This window comes from Hypoxylon fragiforme (assembly GCF_022984875.1).
Source record: "Hypoxylon fragiforme strain CBS 206.31 chromosome Unknown GGS25scaffold_7, whole genome shotgun sequence".
Taxonomy (NCBI): Eukaryota; Fungi; Ascomycota; class Sordariomycetes; order Xylariales; family Hypoxylaceae; genus Hypoxylon; species Hypoxylon fragiforme.
In genome coordinates this window covers 2,770,185-2,789,202 of record NW_026054762.1, presented here as the reverse complement: position 1 = coordinate 2,789,202, position 19,018 = coordinate 2,770,185, and the positions used below count along the sequence as shown (strand labels likewise).

Sequence of the window (19,018 nt, the reverse complement as noted above, 5' to 3'; positions counted from 1 at the left end):
CTAAAACGCGCTGAACGCGTCTACTGCCTATTACTTGTAAATTCATATCCATCAACCATTATCCAATTAGTAGGTACCTAGTACAAATCCCATACTTACAAAAGATAAAGATAAAATAAAACAATCCTCCATACCAAATCGGCAGAAATGACGACAATCTGTATCATAACTGGATAATCTTCAAAATGCAGCCTCGGAAACCCCAAGCGGCGTCCATATTCGCTCCCAAAACGCCTGCCCCTCCAAACCCAATACCATCTTCATCACCCGCCTTTGGAACACCAGCGCATACCCTCAAGCCGTTTGCCATAGCCCCTCCGACCAAGGCGACTATCTTGCCAATCCTTCTTCCACCCGCTACATTAAGACCGCTAGCATTTCGAACCTTTACAAAAAAGCATAGCTTAACTATCACATCAACCGCCCTACAAGAATTAGCCACCTTTATTGGTAGGCATTGTGGCTCAGGATGGCGCGAAGAAGGGTTGGCAGAAAAGGTCTTGGAAGAGGTCGCTAAGAGTTGGAAGAACCGAAATGGGGGTGTGATAGTGGACGGCGCCAGCAATGAGTTGAAGGATATTTTGAAAACGTTGGAGGGGAATATGAGCGGTGGGAGGATAGTAACTGGGCGAGATTCGAATCGTCAGAACAGCTTCGTATTAGACTCGGGGCAAGAAGTCGATTCAGCGAACACCAGGTTAGGATTAAGACCAATCAATGCCTTATCCCGTGGTGACAGCGCAACGAGCTTTGGGATGTCAGGATTAGGCGTGGAAGATGAGGAGCTTGACGAAGACAGCCTGAACCACCCAAGAAAGTGGCTAAAGGTTGTGAGTGCCTATGATCAGCCGCGCATGTTATTCAATGTGACCAAGAAGCACTTTGAGAGGTACGGATCCTCTCTCTCTCTCTCTATATATATATATTCTCTCACGGATAAACTAACAGAACACCTAGGGATCCCTCCAAACCATCTTTAATGCCACCAGCATCCCACAAGACATCCCTATTTAGAAATAGATACAACGTGATACACCAGAGACTTTTGCGCAACGAATCTTTCCAGAGCTCAACAGTAGCATCCACGAAAGCAGCCCCATCCTCAAAACGACAAGGCTCTAATCCAACGACCCAGCAAGCATACAAAATAACACCTATAGCCAATCTCCTCGGCCGACATGGCAGCCACCACATGCTTCTCGGCCTATTATCCATCCTGCCAACAGGCACCCTATCCATCTGCGATCTAACAGGAACCATCTCACTCGACCTATCACACGCCGTTGCCATACCAGAAGACTCGGCCTGGTTCACACCAGGCATGATCGTATTAGTCGACGGTGTATATGAAGAAGAGGAAGAATCAACAGGCAAGGGCCTCGGGGGCAACAATGGAGTCGGCGGCATAATAGGCGGCCGGTTCCAGGGGTTCTTCATCGGACAGCCCCCCTGCGAGAAGCGCAAGGCCACTCTTGGCGTCAGCGGTCCCGACGACCACACCATAGGCGGCGGGTTTGGGTGGATTGACTTCCTAGGCGTGGGCAGCGAGCGTGCCGTCGGTTCGAGAATGCGGAAACTCGAGCAGCGCATCCTGCGCCAGCAACGGCTAGCCCAGCTCTCATCATCCGCCGAGCCAGACGCCGATGCGCCGAGCTGTGCCCGCGTCGTGCTCATCGGCGAACTGAACCTCGACCAGCCCCGTGCTCTGCAGGCCCTACACAAGATCCTCGCCACGTATGCCGCGGAGCCCGAGGGCAGCACGCCCATGTCCTTCGTGCTAATGGGCAACTTCGCACAGCACGCCGTCATGGCCGGCGGCGGGGCCAGCGGCGGCTCCGTGGAATACAAGGAGTACTTCGACGCTCTGGCGTCCGTGCTCTCGGACTTCCCAACCCTCCTCCAATCCTCCACCTTCGTCTTTGTCCCCGGCGACAACGACGGCTGGGCCTCGTCGTTCGGGGGCGGCGCCGCTGTCCCGCTACCCCGTAAGCCGGTGCCGGATATATTCACGAGCCGTGTGCGCCGCGCGTTTGCGACCGCGAATGCGGAGGTGGGCGGAGGAGGCGCGGAGGCAGGCGGGAAAGGTACCGGCGAGGCTATCTGGACGAGTAATCCGGCCCGCTTGTCTGTGTTTGGCCCCGCGCACGAGATCGTCGTGTTTCGCGACGACATGTCAGCGCGCCTGCGTCGCACGGCCGTGCGTCTGAAATCCTCGAAACCTGACGGCGACGAAGAAGGCGATGAAGAGGCTTCCTCAACTACAAAAAAGGGTCTTCGTAAAAACGACAACGACATAGACATAGACATAGACATGTCCAACGCCCTCGAAGGCACCGACGAAATGGAAATCGATTCCTCCCAACAACAACAACAACAACAACAACAACCTCCCACCACCACCACCAACCCCAAAGAAACCCCCTCCTCCATCCCCTACAACATCCACGCCGCCCGCAAGCTCGTCAAGACCATCCTCGACCAGGGCTACCTCTGCCCCTTCCGCCACGCCCTCCGCCCCGTCCACTGGGACCACGGCGTCGCCCTGCACCTGTACCCGCTGCCCACCGCCCTCGTCCTCGCCGACCCCTCTGCTCCGCCGTTCTGCGTCACGTACGAGGGCTGCCATGTCATGAATCCCGCTGCGGTCCTGGTTGCGGGAAGGCGTGGTGTGGGCAGGTGGGTTGAGTATGAGTTGGGGGGCACGGGGAGGGTTAGGGAGTGTTTGTTTTGATTGTGGGGAGAAAGGGGGTTAAGAGGAGACGAGAGATAAGGAGATAGGAGATTAGGGTCGAGAGGTCAAGTGGTTAGTTAAGTGGTAGTTGGTATGTAAAAGGGCAGATACCTTCATGTACCTACCTACTAGGTTAGAAGGTATGTTGAAGACATGAGACACACAAGAGAGCACATTACAGCATAGTTAGGTATCCATGATAACTAACATCCATCATCATATGTAGTTAATGGTAATTCACAACAATGAATCACAGCCCCTTCCTTCCTCCTAAGAAAATAGGTACCCTACCTATTTCACACCATATCACACATAACTAGGTACTAGCCGGAGGTCTTCTTCGAATTACTTTGTATTAAGTTTTAGGTCAACAAGTAACTCTGCCTACCTAGGGTTAGTAGGCAAGTATAGGTACCGTGTAATCTACCTAGGTAAGTAAGGCCATCATAAGCAAGCGTTACGTCTCGACTTCGTTGACGGCATGCTTTTTGCTTTCGCTGTGCTATGCTATTGCTATTGCTATGCCATGCCATGTAGATCAGATGCGATCAATCAATCATCCATTGCCTTCATCATTGCCTGCCGTGTGTGTGTTCGTGTGTCATGGCTCCCGTGGCAGCCATCCATTATTATAAAGAAGGGGGAGAAGGAATAGTTAAGGGGGATTACACGTAAACCAATCTTGTGGAATATGTACATTTGGAAAAACGCGAATAAGGAGTAAAATAGGTCTGCGTCATATGCAGGTAGGGTAGCCGTCTCTACAGGGAAACCAAAAAATGCAGGGGGGGGGGGGGTGGAGGATGGAGAAAAGGGTCATTTATCAGGTTTAAATGACATACTGTAGAATCATTAGTTACGCTGAATACAGACATATTATTTCCTGGGACATTAAACTTACTGGAATGAACAAGTAGGGCACCTGTCTCTCGTACTCTTTCCAAGCCTCGCCATACTTGTTTCTGCAGCGCTCGATATCACGCATTGCGCGATGCGTGATCATGCAGCAAAAGAAGACGGGGTAGAACCAAGGGAAAGGGCTGTTAAAGCCCGTGATCAAGCCCCAGGAGATAGCGAAGAATGCGTCACAGGTATAGTGCAGTTTGCGCGCGTATCCGTACCAGCCATCAACAAGAATCTTGTCGCCAGTGTGGGTGTCGATCGTCTTGGGGTTCTCGATGTAGATCCATGGCAGCGCAGGGAAGGTTTTACGCCTCACCAGGTTACCACGCTCCAGAGTGCGGAACGCGTTCTTTTGTCCATTGGCCTGGTCCCAGATGACGTACACAGCAATGTAGGTAACGAAGAGCAGGGCAAGAGCGTACTTGTTCCACGCGTACTCCGAGGGGTCATGGTTGGCGAGGTAAAGTGTGCAATGGCAGTACGAAAGAGGAACGCCGGCCATGTTCCAGAAGATGAGCATGAAACCCCACTTCTCATAGTACATGTCCCAAGTGGTAATGATTAACTGCTCTCCTTTGGAACAGGCATTGGCGTAGAGATAGTGAGCCATAACCAAGAACATGACCTCGCCCGAGACGTAACCATAGTTTTCGTACTGACGCGCCGCAGCCGCGACGCTAAGGCCGAAGAGGATATACCACGGGATACGAACTTCATAGAACATCTTGAAGTCGAGAATGCCAAACATACGCGGGTTCAACTCGGCTCCCATGAAGAAGTCGTAGATAGGGTAGCCAGTCATTCGATGCTGCGCGCCACGAGCCAAAGCAGAGAAGTATGCGACGAAGGCGCACAAGAACCCGGAGATGATGGCGACGGATAGAATGGGACCAAACTCGTCCAGGAGGGCATTAATCTTGAATAAGCCGGTAAAATGCATGACAAACATAACCAAAATGGTGAAATAGAAACTCGTGTAGGCGGAGCAATAGTATCGAAGCTGCTTGCCTCCCTCGTGACGAAGAGGCTTTCCGTGTCCCCAAACGCCAGGCAGAAAGCAGTAGCAAGCCATTTCGAAAATGAAGTACACCCAGTAAATCTTCCATGCTCGCAGGTGAGGATACGCGCCAGTATAGATAAGATTCAGGAGATGCTCGCCAAACTCAGTCATGGATTGGCCTTCGCTGGGCAACGGCAACTTCCCATCGTAGTAGGTTGCGCCAATCCACATGTAGTACATGAGGGAGGGAAATCCAATCATGAGAGCTAGAGTGCCCAAGCTACCGCCAAACTCGAAGACACCAGAGTGGTCGACCTTGGGGTCCATGCCCGGTTTCCAACCATCGACCACAGGCTCATCATCCTTCACGTGTCCATTTGCTTTTCCGTTGACGTGTCCATTCGCGTGCCCATTCGCGTGTCCGTTCGTGTGTCCGTTCGTGTGTCCGTTTGTGTAGCCATTCTGCTTAGGCTCTGAGGTGGCATCGACCTTATCGTTGAGAACAGAGGAGAGCTTGTCTTCGGGAACAGGGCTGAATTCCTCCTCCTTTGGAGTAACATCTTCATCGTCGATATTCTCAACAAATTTGCCAACTCCTCGGCGTCGCACGGATGCAGATCTACTTGATCTGGACATGGTAGTTTCAGCAGCAGAGCTGGAGTCACCATCATCGGACGCGCCATCGATGGGCGGGAATTGAGATTTGCGTCGCGTCGAACGGCGAGCGGGAGTCTCGACCATACCGTCGAAGAGCTCCTTTTTCCTACATAGTAAAATGTATAATTAGTATCCACGTAGATTGTTGTCGCAGTCCTTGTTACACATCCAAGGGGAAACCACTACTAAGCACCAATCTCGTTATCGCATAGTTCGGATTGTTTCCGCTTCTCTTCCTATCGTACAACCACGATAAAATGATAAAACGATAAAATAAATACAACCAATGATATACATACCTAGGAGTTGCACGTAAAGAATATCTCGAAGACATGATTAAGTATAATTCGCGTAGGAATTGAAGGAATGGACAACGGGCAGGCCTGATGCTCGTCACTTGGGAATGGAAATCGACGACAAAAAAATCATGAAAGAAGAAATTGGATCATCGATCGTGAATTCCGATACTTTTTTTTTTGTTTTTTGGGTTAATATCCGCCCGTATATTCCGGTAGTCAGGGGCAGCCACGCTAGGGGCAATCTTGGGATTAAACCAATCTTGAACCTTAAACGTAAAAATCAAGGGATCCACCTAACTATGTACATACCACGCAAGGAAGGTGCCTACATAATTATTTATGTATTGTACCTAGGTATGTAACATATTCAATTTCAACACAATTCAAGCCTTTTTCAAAGTCACGGGTAACTATGCAATCTGCAGGTACAACATTAGCCAAGTACTAACTATAACTTACGCTAGTACTTGCATACTCGGTATACCAGGTACTAAGGTATGCATATATCGGTGTCGAACACGTCCAAGCTTCGAATTTACTGTATGTACCGCGTCTGGCGTCTTTCGTTCTTCGCTTTTGTTTCGTTTATAATTTCATAATTTCCAAACTTCCTGTATTAAATTACCTGCCATTACAAACCCACACGCATTCATCCACTTTATTTGATTCACAAAACTTCGTCAAACCCAATCAACTTGAACCCAGATGTCAAAATTCAAGATACACTTGTAATAAACCAATATCACTGTTAAAATTATCTTCCTATTCAATAGGTGATTGTGGCCTTGGTCGTCTTGGTCGCCTCCTTGACCCCGGTCCACCAAAAGGCGCCATTGGCATATATGGCCCAGGATCTTCCTCAGCTGAACCAGAATGGCTGACTGGTGAGCCTTCTAGCTCGGTTGCTAGAGAATGTTTTGACACCGTCAACGGATGCTCTTGTCCCGACCGCTCTTCTATGGGACTATGTGGATGAGATCCATCGTTATGCGCACTTTGATTGGGCAACCCGGAACCGGAATCTCCACGATTCAGTTTGACTGCACTTTGGGTGTGCAGCTGCCTTGTGTCCTTTTGAGATTCAGAATGAACAGTCAGAGTTTGGCTGGGCTGGCTGGGCTGGCTGGCTGACTTGTCAGACTGCTTGGTGTTCGCAGCCTCATCTCCTACTAATCGCCCGTAGTCTTGCCTTCTCCTACGATCCGGTTTGTGGAATCGTAATGTGGGTTCGTTAAACTCTGGGATATCAACAGGTATGGCATGCCGTGTAAGATGGTCTCTTCTATTACCACCCGGGGTCGCAGCCCCCGGGTTTAGTGATGACCGATCTGCCCGGAGTTCCCGTTCTACTGGCTCAGGAGTTTCCCGACGAGTAGATCTCTTGCTCCCGGAATGTACTGTTCCTTGAGTATATGATTGAATCGCTTTGTCGACAAACCGCTCTATGTGGTGAGTATCTTTACTGTAAGATCCTCTCGACTCCGTATATTCAGCGGGTTGCTTTCGCTCCTGAAGGTCGGCCAACTCATACCTGAGTTTTCTACACGTCGATACTAAGTTTTCAATTTGCCCTTCCAGGATATGGCTAACCGAATCAGCAGTGGAATATGAGCTTGTATGTTTCAACGTACTTACAGCCTTTCATCCTCAGTATTTTTCTCTTTCTTTGTCAGCAATTCTTCATACATGAAAAAGGTGCATAACAGCGTGACATTGGCTGTTGCACTTCGGATGCTCAGGCGTAACTCTGGCACACCCGGCTTCTTCCAAAACCATAGTAGTCGAGCCAAAAGCGTATTGAATGGCGTAGTGCTTGTACCATTGATATCGATAAAGAGGTCCACAAGACGAGTAAAGCTCCTCTTAACGGATGTGCATTGTCTTATTATTTTTCTGACCAACTTCGTCCTCTCCGCTTTGAATTTCCTCTTAGACTCGCTGGCAATTTCCTGTAGCAGGTCGTAGAAGTTATACAGTTGGCTGGTGAAAATTGAGGTTTCCTGTATAAAATCTTCAATCTCTTTGGGCGCTCTGCGTATGGTTCTTATGAAATCGTCTAGTTCCTTGGTCTGCTTCACCAAACTTCCAGCTATCTGCATAATAGCCGAAAGACCGCCGATTATCGCTAATGCTTCTGCCATGGCCACAGAATATATCACTGTCTAGTCAGATACGTAGATAGATACTATCTAGTGGGCTTCTTGCTGTCCCTCGTTGTCAGTTCTAGGTTACCTACCTACTTATGCAGAAAACACTACACTGATGAAGTCTTTTAGCCATTGTCAACCTTACATCCAAAGTTTTACATAGCCAAACGCGGAAAACCGAGAGCTTTCATCTGCTTGGTAACCTCGACAAACACGGTGTCGGAGTTCCTGTTATTATTTGACGAATGAGAGCTTCCCCGCATATGTTCCAGGCTAGACACAGCCATTAACGACTTACTTATGTGTGAGTGAGGCTCTCTCTGGTCTGCCATCTGTGGCGCATATGCACTCCGCCATTCCCGGCAGTGCAGATCGATACTACCATATTTCCAAAGAAGCTCACATTCATAGCCTTGTGGACATTTTCGGTGAACTTGAGGCATGTCGATGAAAGGCTACCTACCGACGTAGGTAGGTAGGCGTCAACCGAGCATCGAATTGATGCTCCTGTGCGCTTGCAAATAAATACTGCGAAGCAACATACTTTCAACAATGTGATATTGGAATCTTGGAACCTTCTAGGAACCAATTCACTAACACAACTCTTACAAATCGAATTGACAACTGATCAACAAATTACCCCTCAAAAAGAATGACTGAAAGGGCGTGTAATAAGATTCTGACCTTAGCCTTGTTGTCAGAGTCGGGACAACACAAGATTACCTACTCATTATGTGATAATAATGATGGTCAGACTAATCGACGCGGAATAGTGAAGCCAGAATCATTTTTATTATACATACCTACATATATATACGGTACTTGGTATTTAGCGCTTTGTAATGCAACCTTGGCCGCTCCACGGTCCGCATCGAGGATACCCGATGCCAAGACTCGCCGGACTACCAATTACAGACGTCGATTAAGACCCCATGTTACTAATACTTTGATGTTAAGAGATAAAACGAACTCCAGCTATCTCTCACTAACGCCGTTATCTTTACAAAATTCGTTGCGATATCTACCTAGGTAACCTAGAGGGAAACTTGCAGCGGGACTGCTCAGCTCGCCTTACCTGGTAACATATCCCACCTTAGGTAGTCATATACGATACTTAAACGGTGCGGGATTCGTGGCCACCTACATCACGGTCACCCGATTGGACACTATCTGGATTCTCACGTCAGGATATGTCTATCGACGGCCCATATACGTCACATACCTGCAAAGGTGGTTCTAGGAATTCACACAAAGGGCGCAAGATGCTTACCTACTTTGGTAACATTAAACGTTGCCGATAAGACTCCCCCAGGAGCGGCTGACCCGACTAGTCGGGCCTCCCGACTGAACCATGACCCGTAGAGCTAGGTAAGTTACACTGATAAGCAGTCGCGATATCAACGACAGGCTACCCGGGCGGTCAACTGCGTGGCTTATACAGCTCCTCAGAGCCCCCATGTCTACTCTGGAAATGGCTCTTACAGACGTCAAGACAGGTAAACGTTGCCCGAGCGGTCCGCTGATCGGTTGGTCGTTATCTCTTCACCTATACCAGCCACCTACCGACTCGGGCAAATAGCTTAGAAAATACCACCGTGATTCCAATACTATCAGTCGCTTCCAGTCCACCCGAGGCTAGTAACGTTTGCATCGAGGTTGATTATGCGTCCTATCACCTATCTACTAGGTACCCAACCTACTGGGTAGGGAGATGCTCAGTCATGAAGAGAGGTAATGGGGGGGCCTTGTCCTTGGTTCGATGGACATGCGATACCGCTTACCTACGTAACCTCCTCCGCTTCATGCCGGTACGACATGGGCAGCACCAACAAAGTCCGAGGTAATGTATAGGTATATATAAATGGCAAGAGGCTCGGATATGGGTTGTAGTTGGTTGTCCCATTCAAGACATACCAGTGTCTGATCTTCGGGTTTCAAAATGCTTTGGCTATCTCTCGTCAGTCTGGCAAGCCAGGCGGTGCTTGTCTCCGCCTCGCAACTACCCGTCAAGCTAGAGACACGTTCGACGCTCAATTCGCGTCTGGCCAACATTCACATCTCTTTCGACATACCCGTTGAGGGCGATGTGACATATACCTATGGCGGCTGTGACAACACGCGCCTCCATGAGGCTCACCATACCGTTGGCCAAGGTAGAAGCACCAAGGACTCACGACTCGTATGGATTCTACCAGATGAAGAAATGGCATTCGACGGTTGTCTCTCGGCCTGGGACACATGGGGAAAGCTGGTAGGCCGCAGCGAACCCCAACAGCTAAGCGGGCGGAAGCTGAAGAGGCGGGGTGCCAGTACTATCGAGATGTCGAGTTCCAACGGCATCGACTCTTGGGGCCCGTGGTTCGACGGGGTGGAGCTACTCAAGAACAAGGAGATCTGCGCCGTCGATGCTGTGGAGGCCAAATCAAAGCACGTGGCCATCGTGGGCGCCGGCATGTCGGGATTGATGACCTATCTAGTCCTGACCCAGGCCGGGCTAACGAACGTGAGCATCATCGAGGCTAGCCAGCGTCTTGGTGGCAGAGTTCACACGGAATACCTCTCCGGTGGACCGTTTGACTATTCCTATCAAGAGATGGGCCCCATGCGGTTCCCAGAGACGATAGAGTACTCGAATGAGACCTATAACATCACTGACCACCAGCTCGTAAGTTGCCCCCGACCCCACAAAAGAAAGGAAGAAGAAAAAGGGAATGTACTTGTCCTCTAACTATATGCTAATCAATAAATAAATAGGTGTTCCAGCTGGCAGGTGAGATGAACAAAATCAACAACCACAACAAGAACTTCAGTGTTGATTTCATCCCCTGGCACCAATCCAGCCCCAATGGCTTATACTACCACAATGGCATCAAGCTAGATACCGGGCTGCCACCAACGCAGGCTCAAATTAAGGCAAATGCTTCTCTAGCAGTTACAGAGACCCTGAACGCGTCGACGCAGGCTCTGTCCGACAAGATCAGTGCCATTACTTCCAATGAGACGTTTATGATCGAATTAGCTACCAACACGTTCAAAGCTCACAAGGATTTCTTGGGTAAGTAGCCGGCTGCCATACTATTTTATATTTTGGTTTATGGTGCTAACAACGTCGTAGTCAATGGTCTCGGTGGGCTTGGCGGTGATACTTGGTAAGACTATTTATTATATAGCCACCCATCCCTTTAAGTCATTGTTCATAGCCCCTTTCTTGAACACTCCATTCGATCTCTGACTTGTCCCCCCCCCCAATCCTATTTTCACATCTATATCATCGAAACATCGTACTAGTCCAGTTATTAATTTTCTGATTAGGTCCGAGTTCGCTTATATGGTGAATTACCTCAATGCGACCCTCAACGACACCGACGTCCTTGAAGGGGGTGCAAGTTCATTCTGGGATTCCGTAAGTATACCTATCAACCCACAGCATGAGGTCATTATCACTTGCTTATATACATTCATCTAGCTCTACGACGGCGTGTACTTTGGCGCCACAACCTGGAGGACAATCAACGGAGGTACACCCCTCCCCTTTCTCAAAACCAACGTATGTTTTATATGAATAGGTAACTAACAGTACTCCGCAGGCCTTAGCCGACTACCACAGTCCTTCCACCCGCTAGTAGACCACGTGACGACGATGAACCGCAAGGTCGAGCGTGTCCAATGGGCCGAAGACACTCAGAAAGTCACGCTGCAGTGGAGAAACAACTACACCGATACCGTCTTCAAGAACGCATCGTATGACTACGCCGTCTTCGCGCTTCCCTTCTCAATTGTTAAGAAGATGAGAATGCCATGTAAATCCCCTTAATCCACGTCGAAATATATCTACTTACCCACGTCCAGCTCTCCCCCCAACAATCTCCAACGCAATCCAGAACATGCCCTTCGAGTCTGCCGTAAGTAAATCTCTTGGACCAATTTCTTCCCCTAAACCAGCATCTACCTGGTCTGCCTCAACTCAACTCAACTCAACTAACCTATCCCATCTCCAGTGCAAGGTCGCCCTCGAATACAAAACCCGCTTCTGGGAGCACTTCTCCAACCCCATCTTCGGCGGCTGTTCCACCTCAACCGACATCCCCGGCGTCGGCTCAATCTGCTACCCCTCGTACTGCCTGAACTGCACTGGCCCCGCCTCTCTGCTCGCCTCGTACGCGTCGGGCGACTGGGGCGCGCGCTGGGTGTCGGTGCCCGAGGCCGAGCACGTGCAGTACATGGTGGACGCGATGGCGGAGATCCACGGCCCCATCGCGCACGAGCAGTTCACGGGGAAATACAACCGCCGCTGCTGGATGCTGGACGAGTACGAGGGCGGCAGCTGGGCGAGCCCGACGGTGGGGCAGCACCAGCTGTATCTGCCGGAGTACTTTAAGACGTATAACAATGTGCGTTTTTCATCCCCCTTTTCTATATTACCACTCCTCCCCCCCCCCTTTGGGTAGAAAAGGGGTTGGTGCGGTTATATGCCTACCTATTAAACAAGCTAACCCGACAATAACAGATGATCTTCGTCGGCGAGCAGACGTCCTACACACACGCGTGGATCGCTTCCGCGCTCGAGTCGGGGATCCGCGGCGGGGTCCAGTTGCTTCTTGGTGAGTCCACCATCCTACCTACCTACCTACCTACCTACCTCCCTTCTTGAACACATACCCACCCCATCCTATATCCATGATATACCTAGGGGCACACCCGCTAACGAAAACACCCACCAGAACTCGGTCTCGTCGACGAAGCCAAGGCAACAGTTGAGAAGTGGATGGCGCGCTGGATCGATGTTGTAAGTTTTTTGTTTTTTTTTCCCTCTCTTCTTTTCTCTTTCTCTTTCTCTTCCTTTTCTTATCAACGGCCCGGAAGCTAATGGCTAAATATTTTCCTTTTAGTAAAAAATGCCCTAGATACCTAGGTATCTTACCTAATAAAGGGAGGGGGGGTTGGCAATAAAGTAAATTGGTATGGGTGTGTAGTACCTAGATACATACATACACATCTGCCATGTGCCGTAACACAGAAGGTTCAAATCTAGGATCATGTACCTAGATACCCGATGTACCCAAGCACCTGTATATTCTCGAGCCGTGTCACAAGGCTCGTAAACGAAAAATATATATATATATATAGATAGATATCATTTCGAATGAATGTTAAGAGTTTCAAAGAGTTTTGAACGAGCTAGCATAGCTCTTTGTTCTTGATATAGCTTTTCTATATCTACTTTATATTCAACAACTACCTCTGCATCGATGCTTTAAAAAAATCAACAAAACGCTACTGGTGGTATAATATAGATAGGTATCCAAAAAGGAAAAAAAGGGGGGGGAAGCCAAGTCTCAACGTATAGTTCCAACCCCAAATTCCAATCATAAACCCAAGTCTCCCATCCTCACTCAACCTCACAAAACATAAAAACATCCTTACCTACCTACCTAAGCTCATACCTCGTGTCATACGTCGTCTCATCATAACAAAAAGAATCTACACCAAGACAACTTCACCGAACTCCGGCTCCCCGCTCAACGCCTCCCCCTGCATAAACCCATGGACATACGTGCCCCCCACAAGATGGAAGGCGCGCGAACCCGGCCTTTCCGCCGGCCTGAAGATCAACGGTACCTTCGAGCCCTGGACGATCCAGATGGAATCTCCGGCTTCGCAGGAGAGGGTGCCGCAGCCGAGGTGGCCGCGGGCCGTCCTGAAGAGGCGCAGGTACAGGGAGTGCGTGAACGAAGTCTCGTACTCGATCGCCCTCTTCTTCTCGTCCTCGGATGCGTTGTGGGTGCCGATGTTCATCCAGACGTCGAAGGAGTTCTGCCAGGGCTGCCGGATTGGCACCGAGCCGGTTGGGTCAGTGTCGATGAGGATGGTTCTCCAGAACGCGTCTTTGTGGTTTTGGCCTGGGTACTCCCTTTCGAGTTCGCCAACGATGTCCAGCCAGTCGGTACAGTCTCTGCTCTGGTTGACATTTTCTTTTGTTTCTCCGATTCGACTGATAGTGTCTAATTCGAACCCACGGATTGCGAGGACGTCATCTCTCCGAATTTCCTTAAAGCATGGTAGTGTGCCGGCGGCGTTGTACCGCTTATACCCAGTAATTCTGAGGCCCAAGTCCTTCCTCACGCTCCAGTCAGGAACCCAGGTAGGTAACGAGGGTATTTGTCTGAATTCGCCTCCTTCAGCATGAGCAAGGATGTGCAGATTATCCGAGCTCCTAATAACGTATTTGGCAATATCGGTATATAGTCGCGCAACAGTCTTTTCATAGTTGGGGTAGAGGTCGGGTTGATCTTGACAATTTGCCAGGCTGACTAGGGAATACACCTTGTCATGCTCTTTCGTCGCATCGTAAGTACGGCATCTGATCAAACTGTAAAGCAACACATCTGAAGTCCCAGCCAAAGTACTCTTCTTCACCGCTTCTAGCTTGGCGGGATTCTTGTACGAGAGCGAGCTATCATCCAGGTCATCGAAAAGGTGTTGTTGGAAGGTATTGGCAGATGTCCGCTTCGCCATAAAATCCGACACAGAAACTATAGCATTCCAATCGAATGAATATTTGCCGCATAAGATTACGGTGCTGCGAGCCAACACGAGTTCTTGAACAACCCATGCTCGTGTAAACCACGACCTGCCGAAAAGCAACGCGAGCGCCCTCCAGTGCTCAGGAGAATTCACAGATCCCAGCAGGTCATTGTAATGCTTATTTCCAAAAGATCGAATGTTGATAGTAGGCAACTCTTCTTTTCGCAACGTGTTCAACTTATTGATCAACTCCCAAGCCGGTTCTGTATATTTATCTGCAGTACCGAGCCACACTATCACACGCTCTGCTGAACGATAGATGTCTGCCATGATACTAACTTGTTGGCAACGCTCGGCATCATTGTCTTGATTTATGCATATCGCATCAATCCAAACGTCTCGGTAGTGGTAACCGTCCTGCTCGAGTTGCGTCAGGCAGCTGAGGAGATTCTCCGTCACCAACAAGCGCTTCTCGTTGCATATTATGGTGCGGTGCCTTTGGGCATTTATGCCATTCTTGATCTCGTCTCGAGTGGTAGGCCCCCACGTATAAGAAAGGGCATCGTGAGTTGGAGTCTGGGGACTATCTAACTCGACCGTGCGAATATGGCAAGATAGTAACCCGTTTGATTTGGATGGAAGGATTTGAAGAAGTCGAATATAATTAGGGGGAGTTGCCGCACTTGAATGGAAGACGAGCGGGACGGTGGAATAGGAAAACTGCTCCAGCTGCTGGCCAGGTCTAGCCACAGCTCTTGTATGGTCTAGTTGTCGATGTCGTCCAAGATCTGGAGTCGAGAGAGTATTCAAGCGCCACATTTTAACAAGGATATAATCATGTTGTTCTCGAGGCCATGCCCACTCGAGAAAATGACATTGTCACTTCTGAATGGATTCACTCGAAGCAAACAAGCTTTTATGTTCATGGAGGCCTCGAGAACGGTGTGACTCTAGACCTCCAACACGAACTAGTCTGATTGTTTGTGGCGCGGTGTGACTATGAAGCTGCAGGTCTAGTCTGCAAGGGCTTAGATTCGCCTATAGTTCAGTCCAACATCTTGCGTATTCGTCTATTTGCCATATCTTGTTGGACATTCGAATCAATAAATAACTGCCTACTACTAGTAGATATTAAGTACATACTAGGCTAGGTACTAGGTAGTGACATGAACAAATGAATGATATCTGCGGATAGGTTGCGGTACGAAAATAGAAGGGACTCGCCTACCTAGGTAATACATAAATTAGTCCTGCAGTTCCATGCTTGGGCGGAGTCTCCTTGTACCAACAACATTCATTCTCATAGCATTTTGGCTCATCGAGAAGAACGAAATATTGCAAACGACCACAGTCATGATGTACCACGCAGTTCCTGGATTCTTTGGCCACGATGAGGAGCCTACTGGGCCTCAATTTCGAGCGGTAAGTTTGCCGATGCTTTCCCTTCCAACATGTAAGCCGAATCTATTCTCATGAAGAACAAGACAACGCAACCAGGGCTAGGCCTTATCAATCGCACTTACGAAACCGACGCAACCTTTGACCCAGAAGGCGAGAAAACCCAATGGGAGCGGTTCATCCACTTCATTGAACATGAAAACCAATCAGGTCAAGGTAAATATACATACAAGATTGTCGTCGCCATCAGACATGGCCAAGGTCATCACAATGTGAAAGAAGCCGAAGTAGGGCGGGATTCGTGGAATGTAAGCAGATGCGTTCCTCTTCATTGTTGTAAGGGTTCTGACTTCTATGTTCACCTAGTCTCATTGGTCACTCCTTGAAGGTGATGGCAAAGTTAATTGGTTGGACTCCCACTTGACGGAGAAGGGGAAGCAACAAGCACAAACACTTAACTCATTATGGCGGGAATCAATCAAGGACTTGGGTATGCCAACTCCGCAGAGTCATTACACTAGTCCCCTTGCCCGCTGCCTTGAGACGACGAGACTTGTGTTTTCGGGCCTTGAGGTTGCGCCAGACCGGCCATTCCAGCCTGTCATCAAGAACAAACTACGAGAGCGATTCGGAGAGCATACCTGTGACCGACGCAGCACGAGAAGCTGGATTGTATCCAACTACCCTGAATTCAAGATCGAAGACGGCATCACGGAGAATGACGAGGAATGGAAGGCGGATAAGCGAGAGACGGAGAATGAAATCGCTAACCGGGTAAAAGAGCTTTTGGATGATGTCTTTCTGAATGACAATAAGACATTTATTTCATTCACAGCTCATTCAGGGCTGATCCGGGCCCTGTACAGCGTCACAAAGCACCCTGAGGTTTGGGTATCTGCTGGTACGATGGTGCCACTCTTGATAAAGGGTGAGGTGTAGTAACTGAATAGGATACATATAGTAGTATGCGTGCCTACAGTAGGTGGATTCAATGTGGGTAGGGGAGTAATACGTCAATGCGTACTACATAATAGAGATAGAAAAAGAAAATAGCAATAAAAAGTGAAAAAGTGAAAATGAAAATGAAAATGAAAAATGAGAAGGAAGCTAGAAAACTTATCGAGGGTAAGGTAGGCATCTATCTTGGTTGAGAGTGCCTTCCGTGGATTGGATTTCTTAGACCAAGACCAAAGTCAAGGCAAGGGGGGAGATGGAAAGAACGAAGTTATGGTTGGGTAAGGTGACAGAAGGTGAATCTATGGCTCTATGGCAAGTGCCAATACACTTCCAAGTCTTAGCACCTTCCCAGTTTCTTCACTTCTATGCCTCTTCTTGGATTTAATTCTTACATATGTTCTGCCTTCGTTTCTTTTTCCTTCCCTGTTTCATATTTTTCATCATCGAACTGTAGGAATCCAACAGCCCATCACTTCCCTATCCATTGTACATGCCGGCATACATGTCGACATCATAGGCGAACTAATATCCTTGCTTTCTAACATATTCACTCTCATTTTATATAAGGTTGTCATCATGTTCTCTCGTCTCCGTTCGGAACAAACTTTCACGCCCCTGAAGAGCGATCCACCCAGGCGTCTAGGAACCCTCAAACGTCGCCTACAGATAAACGAGGATGAGGACGAGGACGAGTTATGCCTGGTTTCCCCTAAGAAAAAGAAGCAGGCATATTATTCTGCTGCGCCTTTATTTAACAAATTTAAGAGATTCAAGACCGACGAAGTTGATCGCCATATACCTCGCACATACAACCGTCGGCAACGGATGAGCCCATCTCCTGATCCCGAGCCAGCTGTGATTACCGAGCTTCAAGGTAGGTGGTCCAACACCCATTTACTTCCATCACATACTTGGAGGTGTGAGTATTGTGTTACTCTAATTATATATACTTATGGGTGTGCCGAACTGTGTATGCAAACCAACTAACATGAATGGGCTAGAACGCTACGCGAACCTACGCGCAATTCTCCATAGCGCTGCCCTGGCCGGTCTCGAAGAAGCTGAAGCCAATGTCTTAACCCGCAGCGAGGCTGATATCCGAGCTAATCGACAGAAGGCGGCTACCCTTGATTCACAGGTTACCAAGCTTCTAGCACCCCTCCAGGACCTCACCGTCGACTACACAGCCACGGGCGAGGACGGCCAGGAGCGCACAGTAGCCATAGCGATTAGCAACGCCATCACAACCTTCAAGAAGAAGCTCGAAGCTGCCGTTGCCGAGCTCGGTGGGCTCTGGGCTTCCTAGGCGGAAACCCAGTCCGAAATTGACGCACTCGGCAATGAAATGCTATCGCTATCGCGAAAGGGGTTTTCGGACGGCGCGGTATCTAATACACTCTCGGAAGAGAATAGCGCAACTAGGGGAATATCCCCGTCGCACACCAACGCAGTTGCCGAATTTCGCGCCGATCTCGACATGGCAAGTAAAGACGTTGTCGAGGAGATGATGACGTACGAAGAGGTAAGTTCGGTGGGCCTAATCTCCCGCAAGTCATAGACAGGGGCGATATGCTGATTGAGCTCTAGAAATTTTTCAAGGAGATTGAGAAAGAGGCCGGGAACATTATGCAATCGTTCCTGAATCGCTGATGTCGTCGACTGTGGGGACGTATTGCCCACGACCGGAAATGCGGCTGAAAACGACGGCCGTCCCGAACAGCGGACTCGAATCGTCCTTGTCAATGTTCTTTTGAGCACACGCATGACACGTCGTGGTGTTGGGAATCGCATTGAGGGGACTAGACTTGCTTTTACTGACCTTTAGCTAGCTTGATATTTGTATTATGAGGGACGATCTATTACGAGGGTGCTTTGAGGTTGATGTAGGTAGGTAGGCAACTACTATATTTACCCCCCTCGGAAAATCAAAGCATCTCTCCTATTCACGTCAACAAAGTAGTGACATGGATACGTTCCGTATCGTCTCCTAGATAACCACCCATAGTAATTGTTTATTTTCGATTAAGAATATGCAGTGCATCGAGCTCCGCTAGATATCAGATCAGGGTAGGTATATGCATACGATAACGCTCTTCATGGTGCTTGTTAAATCGTCTGCGTCTGGGTTGGGCTTCTAAGGTGTGCGCCTACCTACATACTGTACCTCTCGGTATGCTACATAGTAGTAGGTAGCACGACACACACAACCCGTCTTCGTCCTACATTCGTCCGAGGGGCAAAAGAGAGGGGATTGGAAGGGGGAGAAACTAAGTTCGAGATATCTATTTGTCCCAGGAACCTGGTTGAAGCTGCAGGTGCTTACCTAGGTAAAATACTAACCTACAGTAGGTGCTTGCGGAACTCATTACCCCCACCTAGACGCGTGTATGATGATACCTGG

At 49.0% G+C, this 19,018-nt stretch overlaps 8 protein-coding genes across 8 annotated transcripts; 5 read left to right on the top strand and 3 right to left on the bottom strand.

Annotated features, from left to right (window-relative positions):
* The first annotated feature begins 53 nt into the window (after positions 1–53).
* Positions 54–3,059, top strand: GGS25DRAFT_501170 (DNA polymerase alpha/epsilon subunit B-domain-containing protein). The gene is made up of 2 exons (XM_049261894.1): positions 54–889; positions 958–3,059. The coding sequence occupies exons 1-2, from the start codon at positions 186–188 to the stop codon at positions 2,729–2,731; spliced, it is 2,478 nt and encodes an 825-aa protein (XP_049115062.1). The 5' UTR covers positions 54–185; the 3' UTR covers positions 2,732–3,059.
* An 8-nt stretch (positions 3,060–3,067) lies between these two features.
* Positions 3,068–5,963, bottom strand: GGS25DRAFT_501169 (ergosterol biosynthesis ERG4/ERG24 family-domain-containing protein). The gene is made up of 3 exons (XM_049261893.1): positions 5,591–5,963; positions 3,633–5,397; positions 3,068–3,572 (listed from the first exon to the last, which is right to left on the bottom strand). The coding sequence occupies exons 1-3, from the start codon at positions 5,623–5,625 to the stop codon at positions 3,561–3,563; spliced, it is 1,812 nt and encodes a 603-aa protein (XP_049115061.1). The 5' UTR covers positions 5,626–5,963; the 3' UTR covers positions 3,068–3,560.
* Positions 5,964–6,266: 303 nt separating this feature from the next.
* Positions 6,267–8,104, bottom strand: GGS25DRAFT_389102 (uncharacterized protein). Its single transcript, XM_049258331.1, has 3 exons — positions 7,883–8,104; positions 7,226–7,794; positions 6,267–7,175 (listed from the first exon to the last, which is right to left on the bottom strand). Exons 2-3 carry the CDS (start codon positions 7,729–7,731, stop codon positions 6,353–6,355), a joined length of 1,329 nt encoding a protein of 442 aa, XP_049115060.1. The 5' UTR covers positions 7,732–7,794; positions 7,883–8,104; the 3' UTR covers positions 6,267–6,352.
* A 1,031-nt stretch (positions 8,105–9,135) lies between these two features.
* GGS25DRAFT_388883 (flavin-containing amine oxidoreductase) lies at positions 9,136–12,911 on the top strand. Its single transcript, XM_049258329.1, has 10 exons — positions 9,136–10,402; positions 10,492–10,792; positions 10,853–10,886; positions 11,050–11,140; positions 11,204–11,255; positions 11,325–11,537; positions 11,587–11,639; positions 11,736–12,128; positions 12,245–12,338; positions 12,459–12,911. Exons 1-10 carry the CDS (start codon positions 9,677–9,679, stop codon positions 12,602–12,604), a joined length of 2,103 nt encoding a protein of 700 aa, XP_049115059.1. The 5' UTR covers positions 9,136–9,676; the 3' UTR covers positions 12,605–12,911.
* A 6-nt stretch (positions 12,912–12,917) lies between these two features.
* On the bottom strand, positions 12,918–15,768 carry GGS25DRAFT_501157 (HET-domain-containing protein). The gene has a single exon (XM_049261892.1). The coding sequence runs from the start codon at positions 15,079–15,081 to the stop codon at positions 13,219–13,221; it is 1,863 nt and encodes a 620-aa protein (XP_049115058.1). The 5' UTR covers positions 15,082–15,768; the 3' UTR covers positions 12,918–13,218.
* Positions 15,523–16,599, top strand: GGS25DRAFT_524062 (phosphoglycerate mutase-like protein; the record flags this gene model as incomplete). The annotated part of the gene is made up of 3 exons (XM_049264531.1): positions 15,523–15,684; positions 15,747–15,968; positions 16,027–16,599. The coding sequence occupies 3 exons, from the start codon at positions 15,523–15,525 to the stop codon at positions 16,597–16,599; spliced, it is 957 nt and encodes a 318-aa protein (XP_049115057.1).
* Positions 16,600–17,193: 594 nt separating this feature from the next.
* GGS25DRAFT_524061 (uncharacterized protein) lies at positions 17,194–17,923 on the top strand (the record flags this gene model as incomplete). The annotated part of the gene is made up of 2 exons (XM_049264530.1): positions 17,194–17,491; positions 17,619–17,923. 2 exons carry the CDS (start codon positions 17,194–17,196, stop codon positions 17,921–17,923), a joined length of 603 nt encoding a protein of 200 aa, XP_049115056.1.
* A 39-nt stretch (positions 17,924–17,962) lies between these two features.
* GGS25DRAFT_524060 (uncharacterized protein) lies at positions 17,963–18,267 on the top strand (the record flags this gene model as incomplete). Its single annotated transcript, XM_049264529.1, has 2 exons — positions 17,963–18,139; positions 18,205–18,267. 2 exons carry the CDS (start codon positions 17,963–17,965, stop codon positions 18,265–18,267), a joined length of 240 nt encoding a protein of 79 aa, XP_049115055.1.
* Between the last annotated feature and the right edge of the window lie 751 nt (positions 18,268–19,018).

What these genes read in the sequence shown, in the direction of transcription:
- GGS25DRAFT_389102 (XM_049258331.1), bottom strand. Translation starts at nt 7,731, where the DNA reads ATGGCAGAAGCATTAGCGATAATCGGCGGTCTTTCGGCTATTATGCAG. An exon ending in AATACTGAGGATGAAAGGCT is followed by an intron (nt 7,176 to 7,225) that starts GTAAGTACGTTG and finishes TGATTCGGTTAG; the next exon opens with CCATATCCTGGAAGGGCAAA.
- GGS25DRAFT_501169 (XM_049261893.1), bottom strand. Translation starts at nt 5,625, where the DNA reads ATGTCTTCGAGATATTCTTTACGTGCAACTCCTAG. An exon ending in TCTTTACGTGCAACTCCTAG is followed by an intron (nt 5,398 to 5,590) that starts GTATGTATATCA and finishes TTTACTATGTAG; the next exon opens with GAAAAAGGAGCTCTTCGACG.
- GGS25DRAFT_388883 (XM_049258329.1), top strand. Translation starts at nt 9,677, where the DNA reads ATGCTTTGGCTATCTCTCGTCAGTCTGGCAAGCCAGGCGGTGCTTGTC. An exon ending in TAAGAAGATGAGAATGCCAT is followed by an intron (nt 11,538 to 11,586) that starts GTAAATCCCCTT and finishes ACCCACGTCCAG; the next exon opens with CTCTCCCCCCAACAATCTCC. An exon ending in ACATGCCCTTCGAGTCTGCC is followed by an intron (nt 11,640 to 11,735) that starts GTAAGTAAATCT and finishes TCCCATCTCCAG; the next exon opens with TGCAAGGTCGCCCTCGAATA.
- GGS25DRAFT_501157 (XM_049261892.1), bottom strand. Translation starts at nt 15,081, where the DNA reads ATGTGGCGCTTGAATACTCTCTCGACTCCAGATCTTGGACGACATCGA.
- GGS25DRAFT_501170 (XM_049261894.1), top strand. Translation starts at nt 186, where the DNA reads ATGCAGCCTCGGAAACCCCAAGCGGCGTCCATATTCGCTCCCAAAACG. An exon ending in ACCAAGAAGCACTTTGAGAG is followed by an intron (nt 890 to 957) that starts GTACGGATCCTC and finishes CAGAACACCTAG; the next exon opens with GGATCCCTCCAAACCATCTT.